At 37.9% G+C, this 17806-nt stretch overlaps 2 protein-coding genes across 4 annotated transcripts; one reads left to right on the forward strand and one right to left on the reverse strand.

Annotated features, from left to right (window-relative positions):
- Positions 1 to 4815: 4815 nt before the first annotated feature.
- LOC143751636 (ferritin, lower subunit) lies at positions 4816 to 15587 on the reverse strand. Of its 3 annotated transcripts, XR_013207280.1 has the most exons (6): positions 15003 to 15520; positions 13896 to 13996; positions 13375 to 13521; positions 11755 to 11880; positions 11022 to 11641; positions 5009 to 9614 (listed from the first exon to the last, which is right to left on the reverse strand). XR_013207280.1 is itself a non-coding variant. In XM_077244255.1 (5 exons), exons 2-5 carry the CDS (start codon positions 13992 to 13994, stop codon positions 11492 to 11494), a joined length of 522 nt encoding a protein of 173 aa, XP_077100370.1. In that variant the 5' UTR covers positions 13995 to 13996; positions 14181 to 14268; the 3' UTR covers positions 4816 to 11491. The 3 variants fall into 3 exon arrangements, 2 of the variants coding, with proteins under 2 accessions (XP_077100370.1, XP_077100369.1); XM_077244255.1 differs by lacking the exon at positions 15003 to 15520 and adding an exon at positions 14181 to 14268 and having other exon boundaries at positions 4816 to 11641; XM_077244254.1 differs by having other exon boundaries at positions 8429 to 11641; positions 15003 to 15587.
- On the forward strand, positions 15173 to 17806 carry LOC143751635 (uncharacterized). Its single transcript, XM_077244253.1, has 3 exons — positions 15173 to 15694; positions 16367 to 17184; positions 17321 to 17806. The coding sequence occupies exons 2-3, from the start codon at positions 16569 to 16571 to the stop codon at positions 17536 to 17538; spliced, it is 834 nt and encodes a 277-aa protein (XP_077100368.1). The 5' UTR covers positions 15173 to 15694; positions 16367 to 16568; the 3' UTR covers positions 17539 to 17806.

Below are 17806 nucleotides of genomic sequence, written 5' to 3' on the forward strand. Positions count from 1 at the left end.
ATTTTGGTGTCAACAATGCTGCTCATGCAACATTAAAGGGGTCATGACATGAGAAACCAAATTTTGCCTTGATCTTTTGGTATAAAAGAGGTCTTTGCACCATTAAAACTTCCTGCAAGTTTCATAGCTTAAGACATCCTCCCCATTATAAAGGAACAATTTATTTAAACAAGCACTAAATACAGCTCGTTGTGGATCCATGTTATGAAGTGACGTCACGGTATGAAGTGACATACCAGTCGTTTGCATATGACCGCCTCAAGCGCAAGTCAACTACGCCTCATTTCGCATCAACGCAGCGTTGTCACGCCCACAGGTGTTCAGTCGACGTGCAGCGAGTGGGTCTGTTTACAAGAAGATTGCAATGCCATGCAGATGTGCTGTTCCTGGCTGTGGACAAACAACATGTTTGAATTGTTTGGTACAATTGTCTTTTTGCTGTGAAAATATTTAGTAATTTTATAACTTAAACATAATAATTAATTTTTATATTGTTAGTATTTCAAGATGAACACTTGAAGCAACAGAAGCAACTTAAATTTACTTGATTATCCATACATACTTTTTTTTTTTAAATCATGTTAAAATGTATCAGATGAATAATACATCAGGGGCCTGTTCTTCGTACGTCGCTAACTCAGTTAGCTGGATTTGATTGTTGGCGATTTGGCATGATCTTGATATCATGATATTTCATGTTAACAGGATTAGATCGCGGCTTTTTAAGCGGAGCTGATACGGGAAGTCTTTTAGCGCAGTGCGATAGTGTACTTTTTGAAATATATCATTTTTCTCATGATTCGTGAGGATGTCGTTTAAATCATTAATTTGTTGGAAACGCATAAATGTTCGACTCGTCGGAGTCGGGCTTTAATAACAGTGCAGGCAAGTTACTATTGCGATTCTTATCCAGATTAGTATTATATCAAATTTTAAAAAGGCAGTTGACTGACTAAAATCTCTTAGATGGTGTGTGACTGGGTATTTCCCAGAATTCGGGCCTATTTCTGTCCAGAGGGCGTAATTCTATTAAAAACTAATTCAATCTAATAAATTTTAGCACCACTAATTAGTATAAACAAAAACAAGCCTAGACTTATTTTATGGCTGCTCTTACTAATGATTTTAACACATTTTATTGGTGTTTTGTGGTACAATATCTGTGTTTTGGTGTTGTCCGCCACCAGAGTTTTCACTTGTCGTAACAAATCTCAAACATTATTTATCACAAATCAATAAAAAAAAAAGCAAATGAATTAAATGTTACCTGAACTAATAAACTACATGCACAGATTAAGCATATATATGCATTTTGTACTTTATTTTGCTTAATTTCTACCTGTCCCATGGTTTAGCTGTCATTACCAAGATGCTCTGCATAAAGGCACTTTTTAACAGTTTTTTCATCAAAGGTTTATTTGGTAGCCATGTTAACCTAATAGCATAGTGGAGCACATGGATTTCAAGCTGCAAGACTGATGCCTTGATGTCCAGAAAAGTAATAAATCTACTCTTTATTCTTTGTGTTGGGCATGTACACTTATTATGCGTCATTACCATATGTGTTGTATTTTTAAACATTTTTGGATTCTTTTTTATCACTTTATTAGTTAAAAAAGTGTACATTACATGTAGAAAGCTAGCTACACTTGCTTAGTCATCATCTTTGCTAGCAAGGCTAGTTTTTTGACTAAATTGTCATTTCCAGCACAGTCATTACCAGCACATTATAGCTTGTGCTGGTAATGACAGGTTGTGGTGGTGATGACGGCAGATACACACAGTTCCTTTTTGGTCTTCCATAATCAGATTAAACTATGTTTTGATGTTTAAACCAATTAATAGCTGGTGGGTTTTTTTTTGGTCTGAAGTCACTTAGGCTCTTAAATTACAATAGGTTATGATCAGTGATTTGTCATCGCCGCAACAAACTGTCATTACCAGAACTGCAATGTCATCACCATCACCATTAACATACATATTTTTGCCAATAAATGATGTATAAATTACAAAAACATCCTACAATTATATATTTCTGACAGAGTTGGACAGTCTTAATTATCATTGTATTAAAAAAGTTTTGATATATGGCATTCACTTAAAATAAGCTTATATTCCAAGCCAGGGTAGATTGATGAATCAGAAATGTAGATACTTAAGTGACTATAATTCATCTTGCAAGTAAAAATCAACAATCCCATTAAGTTCAAGATAAAATAGATTCCATGTGAAAGCACAAAATGTTTTAAAAGCACTGATTTATCAGTAAAGTTTTATTTTTTTACATACATTCGATGATGTGATGGTAATGAGTGACACAATTACTTGACATAGTTAAAAAAATGGCAAAAAATCATAAATTCCCTTATCTTATGGTCTCAACCAAGCTCATAACATTGTACCTGACATAAGGACTGATAATTTGATGTATACCAATTAGTCAAATTTTCTAAATTGCAGCAACCCAATTTGGCCTTTAATCTTAGAAATGCCCGACTATGTTCCATATCACAAATATGGCCAGGATCTGTGCATGACTCAAGAATTTTCAGAGATTTATGCACATTATTTGAACGTGGTAAGGAAAAATATAAATGTCAAGCTCACTGTATTACATACACATATGCTTATCCTAACAGAACTGAATTTTTCCAATAAACAGGTGATTACAACAGGATCCTGCTTGGAGACAGGTGTTTTATGACCCCATTCCCTGACCCAAACCCCAGACCAGTTACAATGCAGCTCTAGCCAAGACAAGGGCACACAATGAAGTGAACTTTAGCCAACTAAAGTATCTGAAAAGTCTGAGGGTTGCACCTGACAGGGCCTGTGACATTGCATGGGCCATATTACACAACATTGCACCATCAGAAAAAATATAAAACATATCATAAATGTTTAATAAAAGACAAGACAAATATGCTTAGTTCCTTGATTTTTATTGTTCTTTGTAAAGAAAAGCCAGTGATCAAGTCATCTTTTGCCTGCAAATAATATATATTGTACTCTGTGTGAAATAATATATTAGCACTTACTCTGAAGTTCCTATGAAGCAACTCGATCTCTAGTGCCATTTTTTTTCCCTTTAAGTTGTCAAGTATTTTCAAAATACTCTGTTTTCTAGGGGTAGGGGTAAACCTGTCAAACACATGGCTTATGCATCAACAATTAAAAGGAAAAGTAAACACTGTCCACCTCTGCATCACTGCTTTGTGCAGACTCTTCTGTAGATGTGGACTCCTGCAACTCATATTAGAAATAATAGGTACTCAAGTGTAAATTAAGTAAAGTTATTTATGCACTTAAAGATGCCTGAGAGGGTTTCTTCACTGTCCTGTGCATTGGGGGGAAAATGGGCATTACAAAGTGTTGTAGATACTTTCTTCCCTTTTGATGTATTAGAAAAAGTCCACTTACTGCACATGCTTCAGCCACTTGCTTGGGAACACATAAAAGTGTTGGTGTATTGTTTAATACTGCACAAAAGAGGAAAACACAATTTCATTACAATGAAGTACACTGGGGGGAAATGTGATCAATAACTCATGGCAACATATATTTTTTTTACATTAACTATGTAGTTTCACAGTCACACATGTAGACTTTCACAAGTCAAAGCAATTCACTGCTACTCAAGGTTTAACAGCTGATATGACTGACAGCCATTTGGATTAAAGGCCTACTTAATTTAATGCAGCAACAAATTATTTTACAGTGTACTAGGATCCTTTAAAGTTCATTTACCAGCAGTGAAGGTGTTCTGCTCCTGGCTTCTGGCTGTGGGTCTGAGGAAGAGCTGAACCCAGGGATGCCCTCCACAAGGTTCACACTCAACCCAAGGGTCAGCTCTTCTGCCTGGGTATAATGTGGGGGTGCAGGACCACCACCGGTTTGTTTTACTTTTATTTATTTTTTTCTCAGCCTTTTTCTTGGTTTCTTTTATAAACAGGCAAACATTTATTAACAGTGCCTTTTTAAAAGAGATTTAGTACAAATTACTATTATGTAGAATATTCTAGTACTTCACTTTTACTTGTTCCCATGTTCTAGTAGTGGGTGGTGACTCTGACATTACAATGAACAAAGTTATTAATTATTTAGAAATTATTAAAAAATCAAAATATATACTTTAATAAGTGATAAAAACATCTAACTACAAACTTAATTTGTCTGCTACGTTTTGCCAGCCCTCTCTCTTGGCTTTTGCACACTTTGAGGTGTTCCCTGGCGTTTTAATTAAGTTTTCAAATTCTGCATGTCCTTCAAGCAATAACTCTTGCTCTTCTGTGGAGAAAAAAACTGAGCGCTCTCTTGTGGCTCATCGTGAGGCCACGGTGAGCAGTCAATAGCAGCGTTGCTGATCAATGTTTCTACTATCGATACATATCCCCTTTTAACCCAGCGCATGAACGCGCAATTATCTCAGATAACTCAATCCAGCTATACTAATCATAACCGGCAGGAGTGTTCGAAGAACCTAATTAGCCGGATCATGATGAGCACGTTGATATTATCTTGGATGTTTCGTTTGTTTTAAGCAACGTACGAAGAACGGGTCCCAGGAGTGATTCGAGGTTTGAGATTTAGCTTGCTCCATGTCAACCTTTCTCACTCGTTGTGACAACCAGTGTCAAGGGGACAAGGGGACTCGCACCGGTGCCCCAGACACCCTACAGCCCTGGTGACAACTAACACCACTTCCACACCATACAAGCATACCGTAGTGAATCAGGGTAAGACAAACACACATTTTGAAAGAATTATTGATGATATATTGATTCATTTAAACGTTGGTAATTTTGAACAAAAAAATATTTTTGGACTATTCTTTAATATGTCATGCTTTACAGGGTTTAATCTATTGCAGTAAATAAGTCATATTTTCCACTCTGCTTTGTGTCTCATTAAATGAAAAAGCAATTCTATTACAACTCCCTCTTGCTTTATTTAACTGGTTAAGCAGTGTGGTGTATATGAATTTTATATAAAGCTTACAAATTCATTCTTTCAGTTAGACCTAGGCAAGGCAAGGCAAGGCAAGTTTATTTATATAGCACATTTCATACACAATGGTAATTCAAAGTGCTTTACATAGAAGAAATTAAAATAATCAGAATAATTAAAACAGTTTAGAATAAAAGATAAAATACAGAAATCAGAATAATTAAAACATAAAATAAAATACAGTGCAAACAGTCGGACGAACAGTGGCACAGTGCTCATTCAGTAAATGCACAGCTAAACAGATGTGTTTTGAGTCTGGATTTGAATGTGACTACTGTAGGAGCACATCTGATCTCTTCTGGAAGCTGGTTCCAGCTGCGGCTGGCATAGTAGCTAAAAGCAGACTCGCCATGCTTAGAGTGAACCCTTGGTATTTCTAGCCGATGTGATCCTAATGATCTGAGTGATCTGTTGGGTTTATATTCACTGAGCATATCTGCAATGTATTGAGGTCCTAGGCCATTGAATGATTTATATACCAGTAATAATACTTTAAAATCAATCCTAAATGTAACTGGCAGCCAGTGTAAAGACCTGAGGACTGGTGTGATGTGTTCATATTTTCTGGTTCTGCTCAGAATCCTAGCAGCAGCGTTCTGTATGAGCTGCAACTGTCTTATGGTCTTTTTGGGAAGGCCAGTGAGAAGTCCATTACAATAATCCACCCTACTGGTGATGAAAGCATGCACAAGTTTTTCTAAGTCTTGACTGGAAACAAAGCATCTAATTCTTGCAATATTTTTCAGGTGATAATATGCTGATTTAGTTATTGCTTTGACATGACTACTGAAACTAAGGTCTGACTCCAGAGACACACCCAGATTCCTGACTTGATTTTTAGTTGTTTGACCCCTAGACTGAAGGTATGCGTTCACCTTGAGAACTTCATCTTTGTTTCCAAACGCAATGACTTCAGTTTTGTCTTTGTTTAACTGAAGAAAGTTTTGGCACATCCAATTGTTTACTTCATCAATGCATTGGCAAAGGGAGTCAATGGGGCTGTAATCGTTAGGCGATAGGGATAAGTAGAGCTGTGTGTCGTCTGCATAGCTATGGTAAGCGATTTGGTTCTTTCTCATTATTTGGCTCATTGGGAGCATGTACAGGTTGAATAGGAGTGGCGCAAGAATTGAGCCTTGAGGGACTCCGCATGTCATGGATGTCCACTCAGACTTATGGTCTCCTATACTCACATAATAACCTCTGCCTCCTAAGTATGACCTGAACCATTTTAGGACTATCCCAGAAAGCCCGACCCAGTTTTCCAGCCTGTCAAGAAGTATTTTGTGATCGACAGTGTCAAATGCAGCACTGAGGTCGAGTAGTACCAGCACTGATAATTTGCCTGTATCAGTATTTAAGCGAATATCATTTATTATCTTTATGAGCGCGGTCTCTGTACTGTGGTGCGGTCGGAAACCAGATTGAAAATGGTCAAAGTATCCATTCGAGCTTAAGAATTTGTTCAGCTGATTGAAGACAACTTTTTCAATGATCTTGCCTATGAAAGGAAGATTTGAGATCGGTCTATAGTTGTTTAATATGGTCTTATCCAGATTGCTCTTTTTCAGGAGGGGCTTGACAACAGCAGTTTTCAGGGAGGTCGGAAAACTCCCAGAGAGAAGTGAGGCATTTACCACTTCTAGGAGATCTGCTTCTAAGCTGTGTAACACATTTTTGAAAAAAGATGTGGGAAGTGCATCAAGGGCGCAGGTTGATGTTTTTAGTTGCTGTACGGTTTCTTCCAAAATTTTGCCATCAATTTCTTCGAAATCAGACATAGTGGCTACTTTCTCGTCCTGTTGTCTGATCTGCCTGACCCCAGCGCAACTCAAGGATGAGCTGATCACCTTTCTGATATTATTGATTTTCTCAGAGAAGAAAGAAGCAAACTCACTGCACTTTCTCACTGAGAGCATTTCACTGGGAATCTGGCTTGGGGGGTTTGTCAGTCTCTCTACAGTAGCAAAAAGAGTGCGCGTGTTGTTTATATTGCTGTTTATAATATTCGAGAAAAAAGTCTGTCTAGCTTTGCTTATTTCCTTATTGAAAGCATGGATGCTGTCTTTGTAGATGTTATAATGGACTACAAGTTTTGTCTTCCGCCACATGCGCTCTGCTTTTCTGCATTGTCTTTTCATATTTTGCACTGCTGTTGAGTTTCTCCAAGGTGCTTTTTGTCTGCCACTCTTCTTCCTGACTTTCACAGGAGCAATATCATCAATTACACTCTTAACTTTTGAGTTAAAAGAATCAAGGAGAAAATCAACAGAGTCAGCAGATATGCTTGGTGTTAAAGATATAGCCTTCATAAATAGTACACTAGTGTTCTCATTTAAGCATCTCTTCTTGACAGACACAGATCTAGCTTCAATGGCAGGAGAGACCAATATATCAAAGAAAATACAAAAATGATCAGACAGTGCTACATCCTTAATAACAATTGATGAAATGTTTAGACCCTTACTGATAAGTAAATCTAGAGTGTGTCCACGATTATGTGTGGCTCCATGTACATGCTGAGTCAGATCAAAAGTTTTTAAAACAGTTTTGATTTCTTTTGCCATATTGTTTTCTGCATTATCTATGTGAATGTTAAAATCTCCAGCAATGGCAAAGCAGTCAAACTCTGAGGAAATAGAACTTAACAGTTCTGTTAAGTTCTCAGCAAAAGCTGGAGAGTATTTAGGAGGCCTGTAAACAATGATAAGTAAAATGCGTGGAGCACCTTTTAACACAATACCCAGATATTCGAAAGACGGGTAATTCCCAAATGATATTTGCTTACATTGATAGACATCTTTATAAAGAGCAGCTAAACCTCCGCCTCTTCTGACAGCTCTGCAGACACTCATAAAAGTAAAGTTAGGAGGGGCTGTTTCATTGAGGACTGTTGCACTGCAACTTTCTTCTAGCCAAGTTTCATTTAGCAACATGAAATCCAGGTTGTATGTGGTTATTAAGTCATTGACTAAAAGTGATTTATTTTTAAGTGAGCGGATGTTTAAAAGTGCTAACTTAACAGTCTTACTTTTTTTCCCCACAGCAATCTTGGTATGTCGTGTAATAGGCACCAGATTAGATGGGTTTGCTGTACGGCTTTTGAAGGCCTTAGACTTTCTATCATGTAATTGAACAGCAATAGAAAAAGATACAGGCACACCTACGTATTTATTATTCATAAAGAAAATTGTTTGTAAGTAATTCAGGCCAGTTCAGTGGTTTTGATTACTTAAACCACACAGAGAACAATTCAAGTGCAAGAACGCCAATGAATGCCTTTCATATCTAAAAAACACACATAATGAGTCAGCAGTTTCAAAGTCCTTATCTCTAGCTGACACATTATAGCTGCCTTATTCATAACTGCCTTTAGGGTCGGTTTAACAGCTGCTGTGTTTAGGAAGATGTGTGCAGTGTCAAATAAGCAAGAAGAGCATTTTATTTTCAGTTTTCAGAGACATTAGAACTTTAAAGAGGAGGTCCATCTAGTTGGAAATTACTGTTTTACTGTAATATTATATTTTGTGCAAAATGGTAAGTTAATGACTTAAGGAGTAAATCTTGTTTCCTGTTCATTCAGTTCTTCCCAATTGGTAACACGTTTGCTGAATCATTCCCAAATTTTCCCGAAGCTCTAAACACAAAAATGTCAAGGAAAATCAAACACTGCATTCACTTTATCCCTTTCTGAAATGTTTTTTACACCAAAATGATATACTTCATATGACAAGATCTGTCCAAAAACCAACAACACACTGATGTGACGTGAACACAAACCACTATGAAATCCCATCAGTAAGTTTATACCTTTTGCATTGTCAGTAACACTGCAGCTGGTTGTGATATAAATACCTTAACAGTAATACCTAGTCAAATGTACAACACACAAATGCAATATAGACATTTACACTCTAAAATTGGAGCATAAATTGAAGGCAGGAATTGTACCAACAATTTTGCAGACTTGGTTTAAGGCTTTGGTAGCTTCAGGTCCTGTTGATTTGGTTTCAAGAACTAACATTAGTGCGTAAACAACTGGAAAATCAATACCAGCCTAATTGGATTCACACTTCAGAGGAACAGTGTGGAATCACATGAGAACATTTCTCAACCCAGCCGCTTACTGGTTTTACTGATCATGTTGATTTTACTACGGCTTTCATATCCTGGAATGATGAATATGCTTTTTCAGATTCTCAAATTATAAATTTGCCCCTGGTTTCAATTTACAAATACATGAGCCATTAACCCCTTTACAAACGCTCCCAGTTTTGGCAAGGGCAGCATTTTACAATCATTTTATGAAGAGAACAACAAGTTCCAGTGTGTCGAGTTACTCTGAGATATGTTAATGATTTACTCAATTTTCATTGTCAACTGACAACTGAACTACATGCTTGAAAAAAAAAATGTACAAGTGTACTACATTAAAGGTACAAGAAAAAAAAAAAAACCTTTTTTTTTGGAATGCTTTATTTATGAACATTATGTTTGAGGTACAGGTCCTTCTCAAAAAAATAGCATATTGTGATTCAGTTCATTATTTTCCATAATGTAATGATAAAAATTAAACTTTCATATATTTTAGATTCATTGCACACCAACTGAAATATTTCAGGTCTTTTATTGTTTTAATACTGATGATTTTGGCATACAGCTCATGAAAACCCAAAATTCCTATCTCAAAAAATTAGCATATCATGAAAAGGGTATTCTATTAACCTAATCATCTGAATCAACTAATTAACTCTGAACACCTGCAAAAGATTCCTGAGGCTTTTAAAAACTCCCAGCCTGTTTCATTACTCAAAACCGCAATCATGGGTAAGACTGCCGACCTGACTGCTGTCCAGAAGGCCATCATTGACACCCTCAAGCAAGAGGGTAAGAAACAGAAAGAAATTTCTGAACAAATAGGCTGTTTCCCAGAGTGCTGTATCAAGGCACCTCAGTGGGAAGTCTGTGGGAAGGAAAAAGTGTGGCAAAAAACGCTGCACAACGAGAAGAGGTGACCGGACCCTGAGGAAGATTGTGGAGAAGGACCGATTCCAGACCTTGGGGGACCTGCGGAAGCAGTGGACTGAGTCTGGAGTAGAAACATCCAGAGCCACCGTGCACAGGCGTGTGCAGGAAATGGGCTACAGGTGCCGCATTCCCCAGGTCAAGCCACTTTTGAACCAGAAACAGCGGCAGAAGCGCCTGACCTGGGCTACAGAGAAGCAGCACTGGACTGTTGCTCAGTGGTCCAAAGTACTTTTTTCGGATGAAAGCAAATTTTGCATGTCATTCGGAAATCAAGGTGCCAGTGTCTGGAGGAAGACTGGGGAGAAGGAAATGCCAAAATGCCTGAAGTCCCGTGTCAAGTACCAACAGTCAGTGATGGTCTGGGGTGCCATGTCAGCTGCTGGTGTTGGTCTACTGTGTTTTATCAAGGGCAGGGTCAATGCAGCTAGCTATCAGGAGATTTTGGAGCACTTCATGCTTCCATCTGATTTCATTTTTCAGCACGACCTGGCACCTGCTCACAGAGCCAAAACCACTGGTAAGTGGTTTACTGACCATGGTATTACTGTGCTCAATTGGCCTGCCAACTCTCCTGAACTGAACCCCATGGAGAATCTGTGGGATATTGTGAAGAGAAAGTTGAGAGACGCAAGACCCAACACTCTGGATGAGCTTAAGGCCGCTATCGAAGCATCCTGGGCCTCCATAACACCTCAGCAGTGCCAAAGGCTGATTGCCTCCATGCCATGCCGCATTGAAGCAGTCATTTCTGCAAAAGGATTCCCGACCAAGTATTGAGTGCATAACTGAACATAATTATTTGAAGGTTGACTTTTTTTTTGTATTAAAAACACTTATTTTATTGGTCGGATGAAATATGCAAATTTTTTGAGATAGGAATTTTGGGTTTTCATGAGCTGTATGCCAGAATCATCAGTATTAAAACAATAAAAGACCAGAAATATTTCAGTTGGTGTGCAATGAATCTAAAATATATATATCATTACATTAAGGAAAATAATGAACTTTATCACAATATGCTAATTTTTTGAGAAGGACCTGTATATAAATTCACAGTGGCCAGAGTTCAACAACATGCACACACAAACACTCATTTTCAGTGGTGCGCTGTACTAAACCTCTCCTAATGACGTTCAGGACTATAGGCTTGTTTTTGATAAGATAAGGTTTTACAATAGCACCAATACAATTCTGTAAACAGACATGGGGTAGTTAAGGCTTGAACACCAAAGTACCATCTTTGGACTGGCACAATTCACATTATAGTCCCACTTATGCATGGAAAAAGTACAACACAAATAGTTGTTAAAAACACTGCGTGATTCTTAAAGAATTGCCCATTGAAAGGCAAAAATAATTAAATGAAAAGTTGTGCAGAATTCCTTAAAATAATTCACTTGTACACATACTGTTTGACATGGAAGGTTGGCAGCCAAACTCATCAGATCAGAGCAGATCAGAGAGTGTGCTTGTCGAACAGGTACTCCCCCATTTTTCCGTGTGGGTCAGAATTGATGAGACGACTCAGACTGCCGATGTGGTCCCCCAGAGTCTTAATAAAGTCATGACTGTCAGTAAAGAAGTTGCCCTCTAGGAAATCACACAGCTAGAATGATGGGGAAAACACACCGTTATTCAAAAATAATATGCAATTATAATTACTGGTTATCAATTCTTATTTTAATACAAAAAAACCCCAAAAAACCTTTAGCTACTCACATGAGGGTCTGAGTTTTCTCCAGCCGCGTGATGGATCTCCAGCAGGGATTGGTTGAGAGATTTCTGATGATCCAGAGAAAAAGTAAATGCATCCATACCTCCACTCCAATCATCACGACTGGGCTTCTGATCAGTGACAGGGAGAAAGAGAAAAATGGACAGAAGTTTTATGAACACATTTATATTGTATTATAAATATTATACAGTAGTCAACATTTGAAGTGGATCAAATAAGTTCATCAAAGCTGTCCTAAGACAAGAATGGGTATTGTTCAAAATTCATGTATAACTTTGATGAAAGGTTTGACTACTGTAGATATTGCTGATGCTCAAATAAGCTACTTTTCCACCGTCAAGCCCAATGGTTCTAAGAACAGTAAGGAACGGTTTCAGTTGTATTTCCACTAGAGCCTGGTACGGCACAGCACGATTACAAACTGGTTTTCGGCCCTGCATTCTCAGCACTGTTGGCTAACCGTGCTAAACTGTGCTGGTAGAATGCGTGTAGTGACACAGCAACTCAGGATTGATCACTTGTCTGTTGCCTGGCTAAATATCCGATCATCTTCCATAATGCGGTCGCTATTTATATCTCATATCATCTGTAAACTCTTGCATTAAAAGGCAGACGACTGATGCTGTTGCATTTCATTCCAAAGAGCCCCACAATGGAAAAATCAACCCATATCCATGCTGGCTGGCCCGGATCGGCACGGTTAAGCAAAGAGAACTGTTTGGATCGATGTTGTAAATGCGGCTATTGATACATCATGACATAAAGATTATCCCAGATACATATAAGACACACACACAATCAGATTATACACACAAATGTGTTTGAATACACTAACATCCTAAAGCAAACGTAAAATACTGAATTATAATTTTAACTGTAGTAAGCTATAGTCAACTGGCTAAAAACACTTTTGTGGACCCGGACTTGTCCACACTAATATGTTTTCATTTGAAAACGCTTTTTCTCTGTTTTGGCCTTCCGTCCACACTGAGACGCCGTTTTTATTACTGAAAACGAAGCTTTTTGAAAACGCTCTCCAAAGTGGATAAATTTGAAAACGCCGTTTTCGCATTGTAGTGTGGACTGTCAAAACGTAGGTATTTAAAAACAATGTTGTAAGTTTAGTCATGTGACGCATATTATACCAATAGATATGTTTACCGAATTGTGCCTGTTATGTGCTATACACTTACACACTGTTGCTGAAAGTGAATTTTCTGTCATCTTTGCAGGACTGTGATATGAAGAGTGTGCACTCTCTTTTGCTGTGGTGCGGCAATACATGAAGCAGTTGCGTTTTAGACCAAACCTATGGTGACTGAGTGTGACCTGGATGCATCAGTGAATGGTGAGATATTTAGAGAAATAAAATGATCTTGTCAGAAGAATTACACGATAACTTTATTTATTTTTTCGTCTGTGTCATCTCAGTTAGCTTTTACGCATGCGCAGAAAGGTGAATTTAGCATTTTCAGGAATTTTCCAAGTTTATCAACCACAATTAAAACATCAGAAAACACTAGTGTGGACGGAGAGCGTTTTTAAACGAAAACGCTGTTTTCGAATCTATCCGGATTAATGTAGATGTAGCCTAAAACTCAGACCGAGATAGTGTGTAGAAGTATTCGTCCTCCTCTCATGTTTTGATACTCCAGCAGGTGCTCCGCATGATCCCTCTCCTTCTGTGAACGCTCCAGAAAAAACTTGGAGAAGTTGGGCAGAGCCACATCGTCCCTGTCAAAATACATTCCCTATGAGACAGAGAGAAACACTTTTAGTGTTACAGACTAAACAGACATGCAGAGGTCAGTCATTAATACAACATGTAAGCATCAGTGCTATAACAGACAGTATATTAAATTATAAACGCTCTAATATTTAGAATTATTCAATATTCACACAATATTCTTGAGCCCGCACAACGCACATTTGGCATTAAGTAATTGCGGCAATGTAATACTTTATGTTAGTGTATTTATGCAATAAAAAAAAAAAAAGGAAAATTATTTTTTAAAGAATAATTACATAAATAGACAAATTTACAACTGAAAAGGTACAGGGAAGGTACAAGGTGAAAATTATGCAAATGTAAATACATAAAAGTTGTCAATATGTGTGAACAGACCAGGGAGAGATACACATATGAGGCCGTCAATTTGAGGTTGATCAGTTTGTTGATGTTTGCCTCATTATTCGGGTGAAAATTCTGCTTGACTAGAGACATTTCTGAAAAGAAAAAACAACAAAAAAAGATTAACTATATAACACAATTAAACAAGGTTAGTAAATCTGCTTGACAAACTGTGGAGCAGAGGTGGATTCAAGACAAACATTACATGTTCTAACAAAATGCACAGAAAACATACAAGTCAATGCATATTGCACAACTATCTTTAGACCTTTCTCTTACCTTGTAAAGCGTGTGTTCACTGTTCAGTGCTGATACTAAGTGAGTGTATGAAACGGAATTCTATTTGACAGGTTTTATAGAATTATCAGCTGTGACGCAAGACTGGGGGAAGTGATAAAAGACATGAAACTCTCCTTGAAGTATGTCTCTTGCTCCACACCAGGGATATCGCACCTCATAAATCATGCATATATATATATATATATATATATATATATATATATATATATATATATATATATATATATAAAAATGTAATGCGTTCCCAAAATGGAGTTTATTATATTCCTCACACAGTAATTTTCATTTTGGGTGAACTAATGTTCTACAGATTATCACTATCCACGATACATATTGTTGAACCCCTAGTAATGGTGGGTAACTGTTAATGTTGGTAAAATAAACAAAATAAATAACCACGATACAGATATGTAAACATTTTCCAGATAATATTGTATTTCTAGATAATATTGAATTTCTAAGAAGGTTTTACTGTATACGTGATCATATTTAGGGATCCGGGTCAACAAAAATTACACAAGACCTTCAACAACAAAAAAGAACACACGGAGGGTTACGCGAACTTGTTGCGCTGAAAATGTACGTTTGCATTTCCTAGAACATTTCCTTCAGACCATTCCTGTAGATACTGAAGCCTAAGACAAAAACTGTTATCACAAATGAAACTCGTCTAATAATGTCTAAAAAAAATTAAACCGCAAAGGAAGGACAAACAAACAAAGAGACTGTTGTAACGCCTTTCTGCATAAATGTCCTCGGATTCTCTTCAAACAGGACCTGTAAGTTATATCATCAGCTCACCTGTTCTGCACCGATACACGTCAAATTAATGCTGGAAACAGAAATACTTCAATTGATTGATTTATAAGTCCCGTTTATATCCCGGTGTTGTTGTTTCCGTGACAATAGGGGATTATCACGCTTCCGGGTTTCATGGGCGGTATTTGTCAACTTTGTGCATGTCAACTTCCGGCGCAGTTCAACAATGGCGGAAACGAAAGCTAGATGTCACTGCTCTGTTCCACTTTGTAAATCGAACAAACAACGCCAACCCTACTTAAGTTTTCATGGATTCCCGACTGAATTGAGTCTAAGGAAGAAGTGGATTAAAGCGGTTCGCCGGGATGAAGGGCCAAACTTTAAAATAAAACAAGGTAGCACGTTTGTTTGTAGCCGGCACTTTAGTGAGTCAGACTACACTAATGTTACAGGTAGTGCTAGCAGACTAGCGTTAGCTGACGAGGCTAACTTTACCAACCGGGGTCGAATCAAGCGTCTAAAAATCGGGTCTGTACCCTCCCGTTTCCAGTGGAACAACTGGGGACTGCCAAGAAGGGAGTCCGCTTATAAAAGAGCGTCAACTCGCTTAGGCCATGACGTTTGCCCAGCCCTTCCTCTGGAGCAGCCCCTGCCATGTGAGGAAGAGGCGATGGAGGAGGTCGCAGCTTCGGTGGTGATGACAGAACATGATTACGCTTCTGCTCCTAAACCAGGTATGTCATTGTTTAATAAGAAGCTTTAATAAGAATCAGTATATGTTTAATTTATACAGTGAAAACTAAGCAGTGTTTTATTTTTACATTTGATTATTTAATGTCTGTTGTTAAACTAATGTAGGCCTTCCTGAAACCCTAAACCCTGTGGTTTACTGATGTTAAAATAACACTTCTTATGTGACAGTAAAACACTGATGTTAACTTTCAGAAGCCGTAGAGATGTTTTCGTGTCACAAAAAGAATGTGAAACACATATGTAGGTTATATAATTTAAAATATATTTTAAAGATAATTTACGTTTATTTTACACACTTTAAGCATTATCGTCTCGCATATCGAATATCACATTTTTTAATGAGTTATCGCATATCGCACTTTTTTTCACAAATATCGTGCAGCCCTAATACCGAGGAGGTGTGTGTAACTTTTCAGAGCACCGGCACAAAATGTTTAGACTTACTGATGTCCCAGCATTTGACCAATACCACAATGTGAGAAGCTTAATCACAAGTACAATTGTTGCATTTTATATCTTACCTGATTAAACGTAAAGGTGAATATTGAGCTATAAAAAGCTATTTCATGTAGCTTTAGAGGTCCAAACTACTTCTAATATGCAAGTCACAGACAAAATGTGATGTTTAAATTGTTTCTCTCATCTCATACAAGTGCACTGGATGCTGCTGCTGCACGCATACATCAATTGGAAGAGAAAATCAAGGAACTGACAACAGAGCTGTCACAGCTGAAAGTGGATCAAGTGCATTTTCACAGATTTTGTGTCTCAGACAAGGACATCCTTTTTTACACAAGATTCACATCAAGATATGTTTTTTGTGACTTCTGGGAGGCTATTCAACCATCTGCCTCCATGCTGGTTTATTGGTCGAAAGCTCAGAAAAAGGGACAAACATTTGAACCCATTTCTCCCAGTCCAACGCGTAGACTGCAACTGGTTGATGAGTTTTTTCTCTTCTGCTGCCGAGTTGCTGCAGGCCTGCAAGAGAAGGTGCTGGCTGACATGTTTCAGGTCAGTGTGTCCACTGTCTCCCGTGTTGTTATAACATGGACCAACTACCTTTACCTGCTTCTTGGCTCCCTTCCCATCTGGATGAGTAAACAGCAAGTCAAGAACACCATGCCAAGCAAATTTGTGCAGTACTGTCCAGATGTTCGGGTAATCATCGACTGCACCGAGGTACGATGTCAGAATCCATCATCCCTCACTCTCCAGTCAGAGGTTTTCTCATCGTACAAAAATACGACAACCTTTAAGGGATTAATTGGGATTGCCCCATGTAGTGCTGTGACTTTTGTGTCAAGTCTCTTCACCGGCTCCATCTCTGACCGAGAGCTGACTGAACGAAGTGGACTGCTCGACTTACTGGAGCCAGGAGATGGCTGCATGGCAGACAAGGGTTTCACTATTGAGAAGCTGCTAGATGACCGTGGGGCAACGCTGATTATACCACCCTTCAAGATGACAGGTAGGCATGAAAGGAATGAACATTTCAAATTAAAACTGTGAAATGATAATCATTAAGATGTGCAGAGAAATGTTTAAAAAGTACTGAGGCAGTCACTGAAATAATAGAAATTAACTTATTTCATCTCTAACCACAGCGCAGTTCACCAAAGAGGATGCTCTAAAAACACAAGCAATCGCCCGACTTCGAATCCTTGTGGAAAGAGCAATACGCAGAGTCAAGGAATATCACATTTGGGAACACACTCTCCCTCTAACCTTGTCTGGGACAGTCAACCAGCTGTGGACCGTCTGCTGTGTGATGACCAACTTCCAGGGACCACTTGATTTAAAAGGCTACATCCCTGTTGAATAGTGTTCCCCCGATCACATGCATTTAACTATGTACTGAAAACATTGTATATATTGATGTATATAATTGAATAAGTTGTTCATCTATAATCAATTCTAAAGGGTCAGTTTGTCCTGAAAGTATTCAAAATGATGTATATAATTTAATAAGTCGTTCATCTATAATCAATTCTAAAGGGTCAGTTTGTCCTGAAAGTATTCAAAATGATGTAAATATGTAATGTAGTAAATAATGTACTCAGAAAAAAATGTAATAAAGTCCTTTGATTCAA

The sequence above is a fragment of the Siphateles boraxobius genome, unplaced genomic scaffold, assembly GCF_051911475.1.
Source record: "Siphateles boraxobius isolate OS27281-9 unplaced genomic scaffold, OSU_SipBor_1 26, whole genome shotgun sequence".
In the NCBI taxonomy this organism is placed as follows: Eukaryota; Metazoa; Chordata; class Actinopteri; order Cypriniformes; family Leuciscidae; genus Siphateles; species Siphateles boraxobius.

Coding starts and splice junctions, on each gene's coding strand:
- LOC143751636 (XM_077244255.1), bottom strand. CDS start 13,994: ATGTCTCTAGTCAAGCAGAATTTTCACCCGAATAATGAGGCAAACATC. Junction 13,522..13,895: donor CATATGTGTATCTCTCCCTG/GTCTGTTCACAC, acceptor TCTGTCTCATAG/GGAATGTATTTTGACAGGGA. Junction 11,881..13,374: donor TACTTCTACACACTATCTCG/GTCTGAGTTTTA, acceptor GTCACTGATCAG/AAGCCCAGTCGTGATGATTG.
- LOC143751635 (XM_077244253.1), top strand. CDS start 16,569: ATGCTGGTTTATTGGTCGAAAGCTCAGAAAAAGGGACAAACATTTGAA. Junction 17,185..17,320: donor ACCACCCTTCAAGATGACAG/GTAGGCATGAAA, acceptor CTCTAACCACAG/CGCAGTTCACCAAAGAGGAT.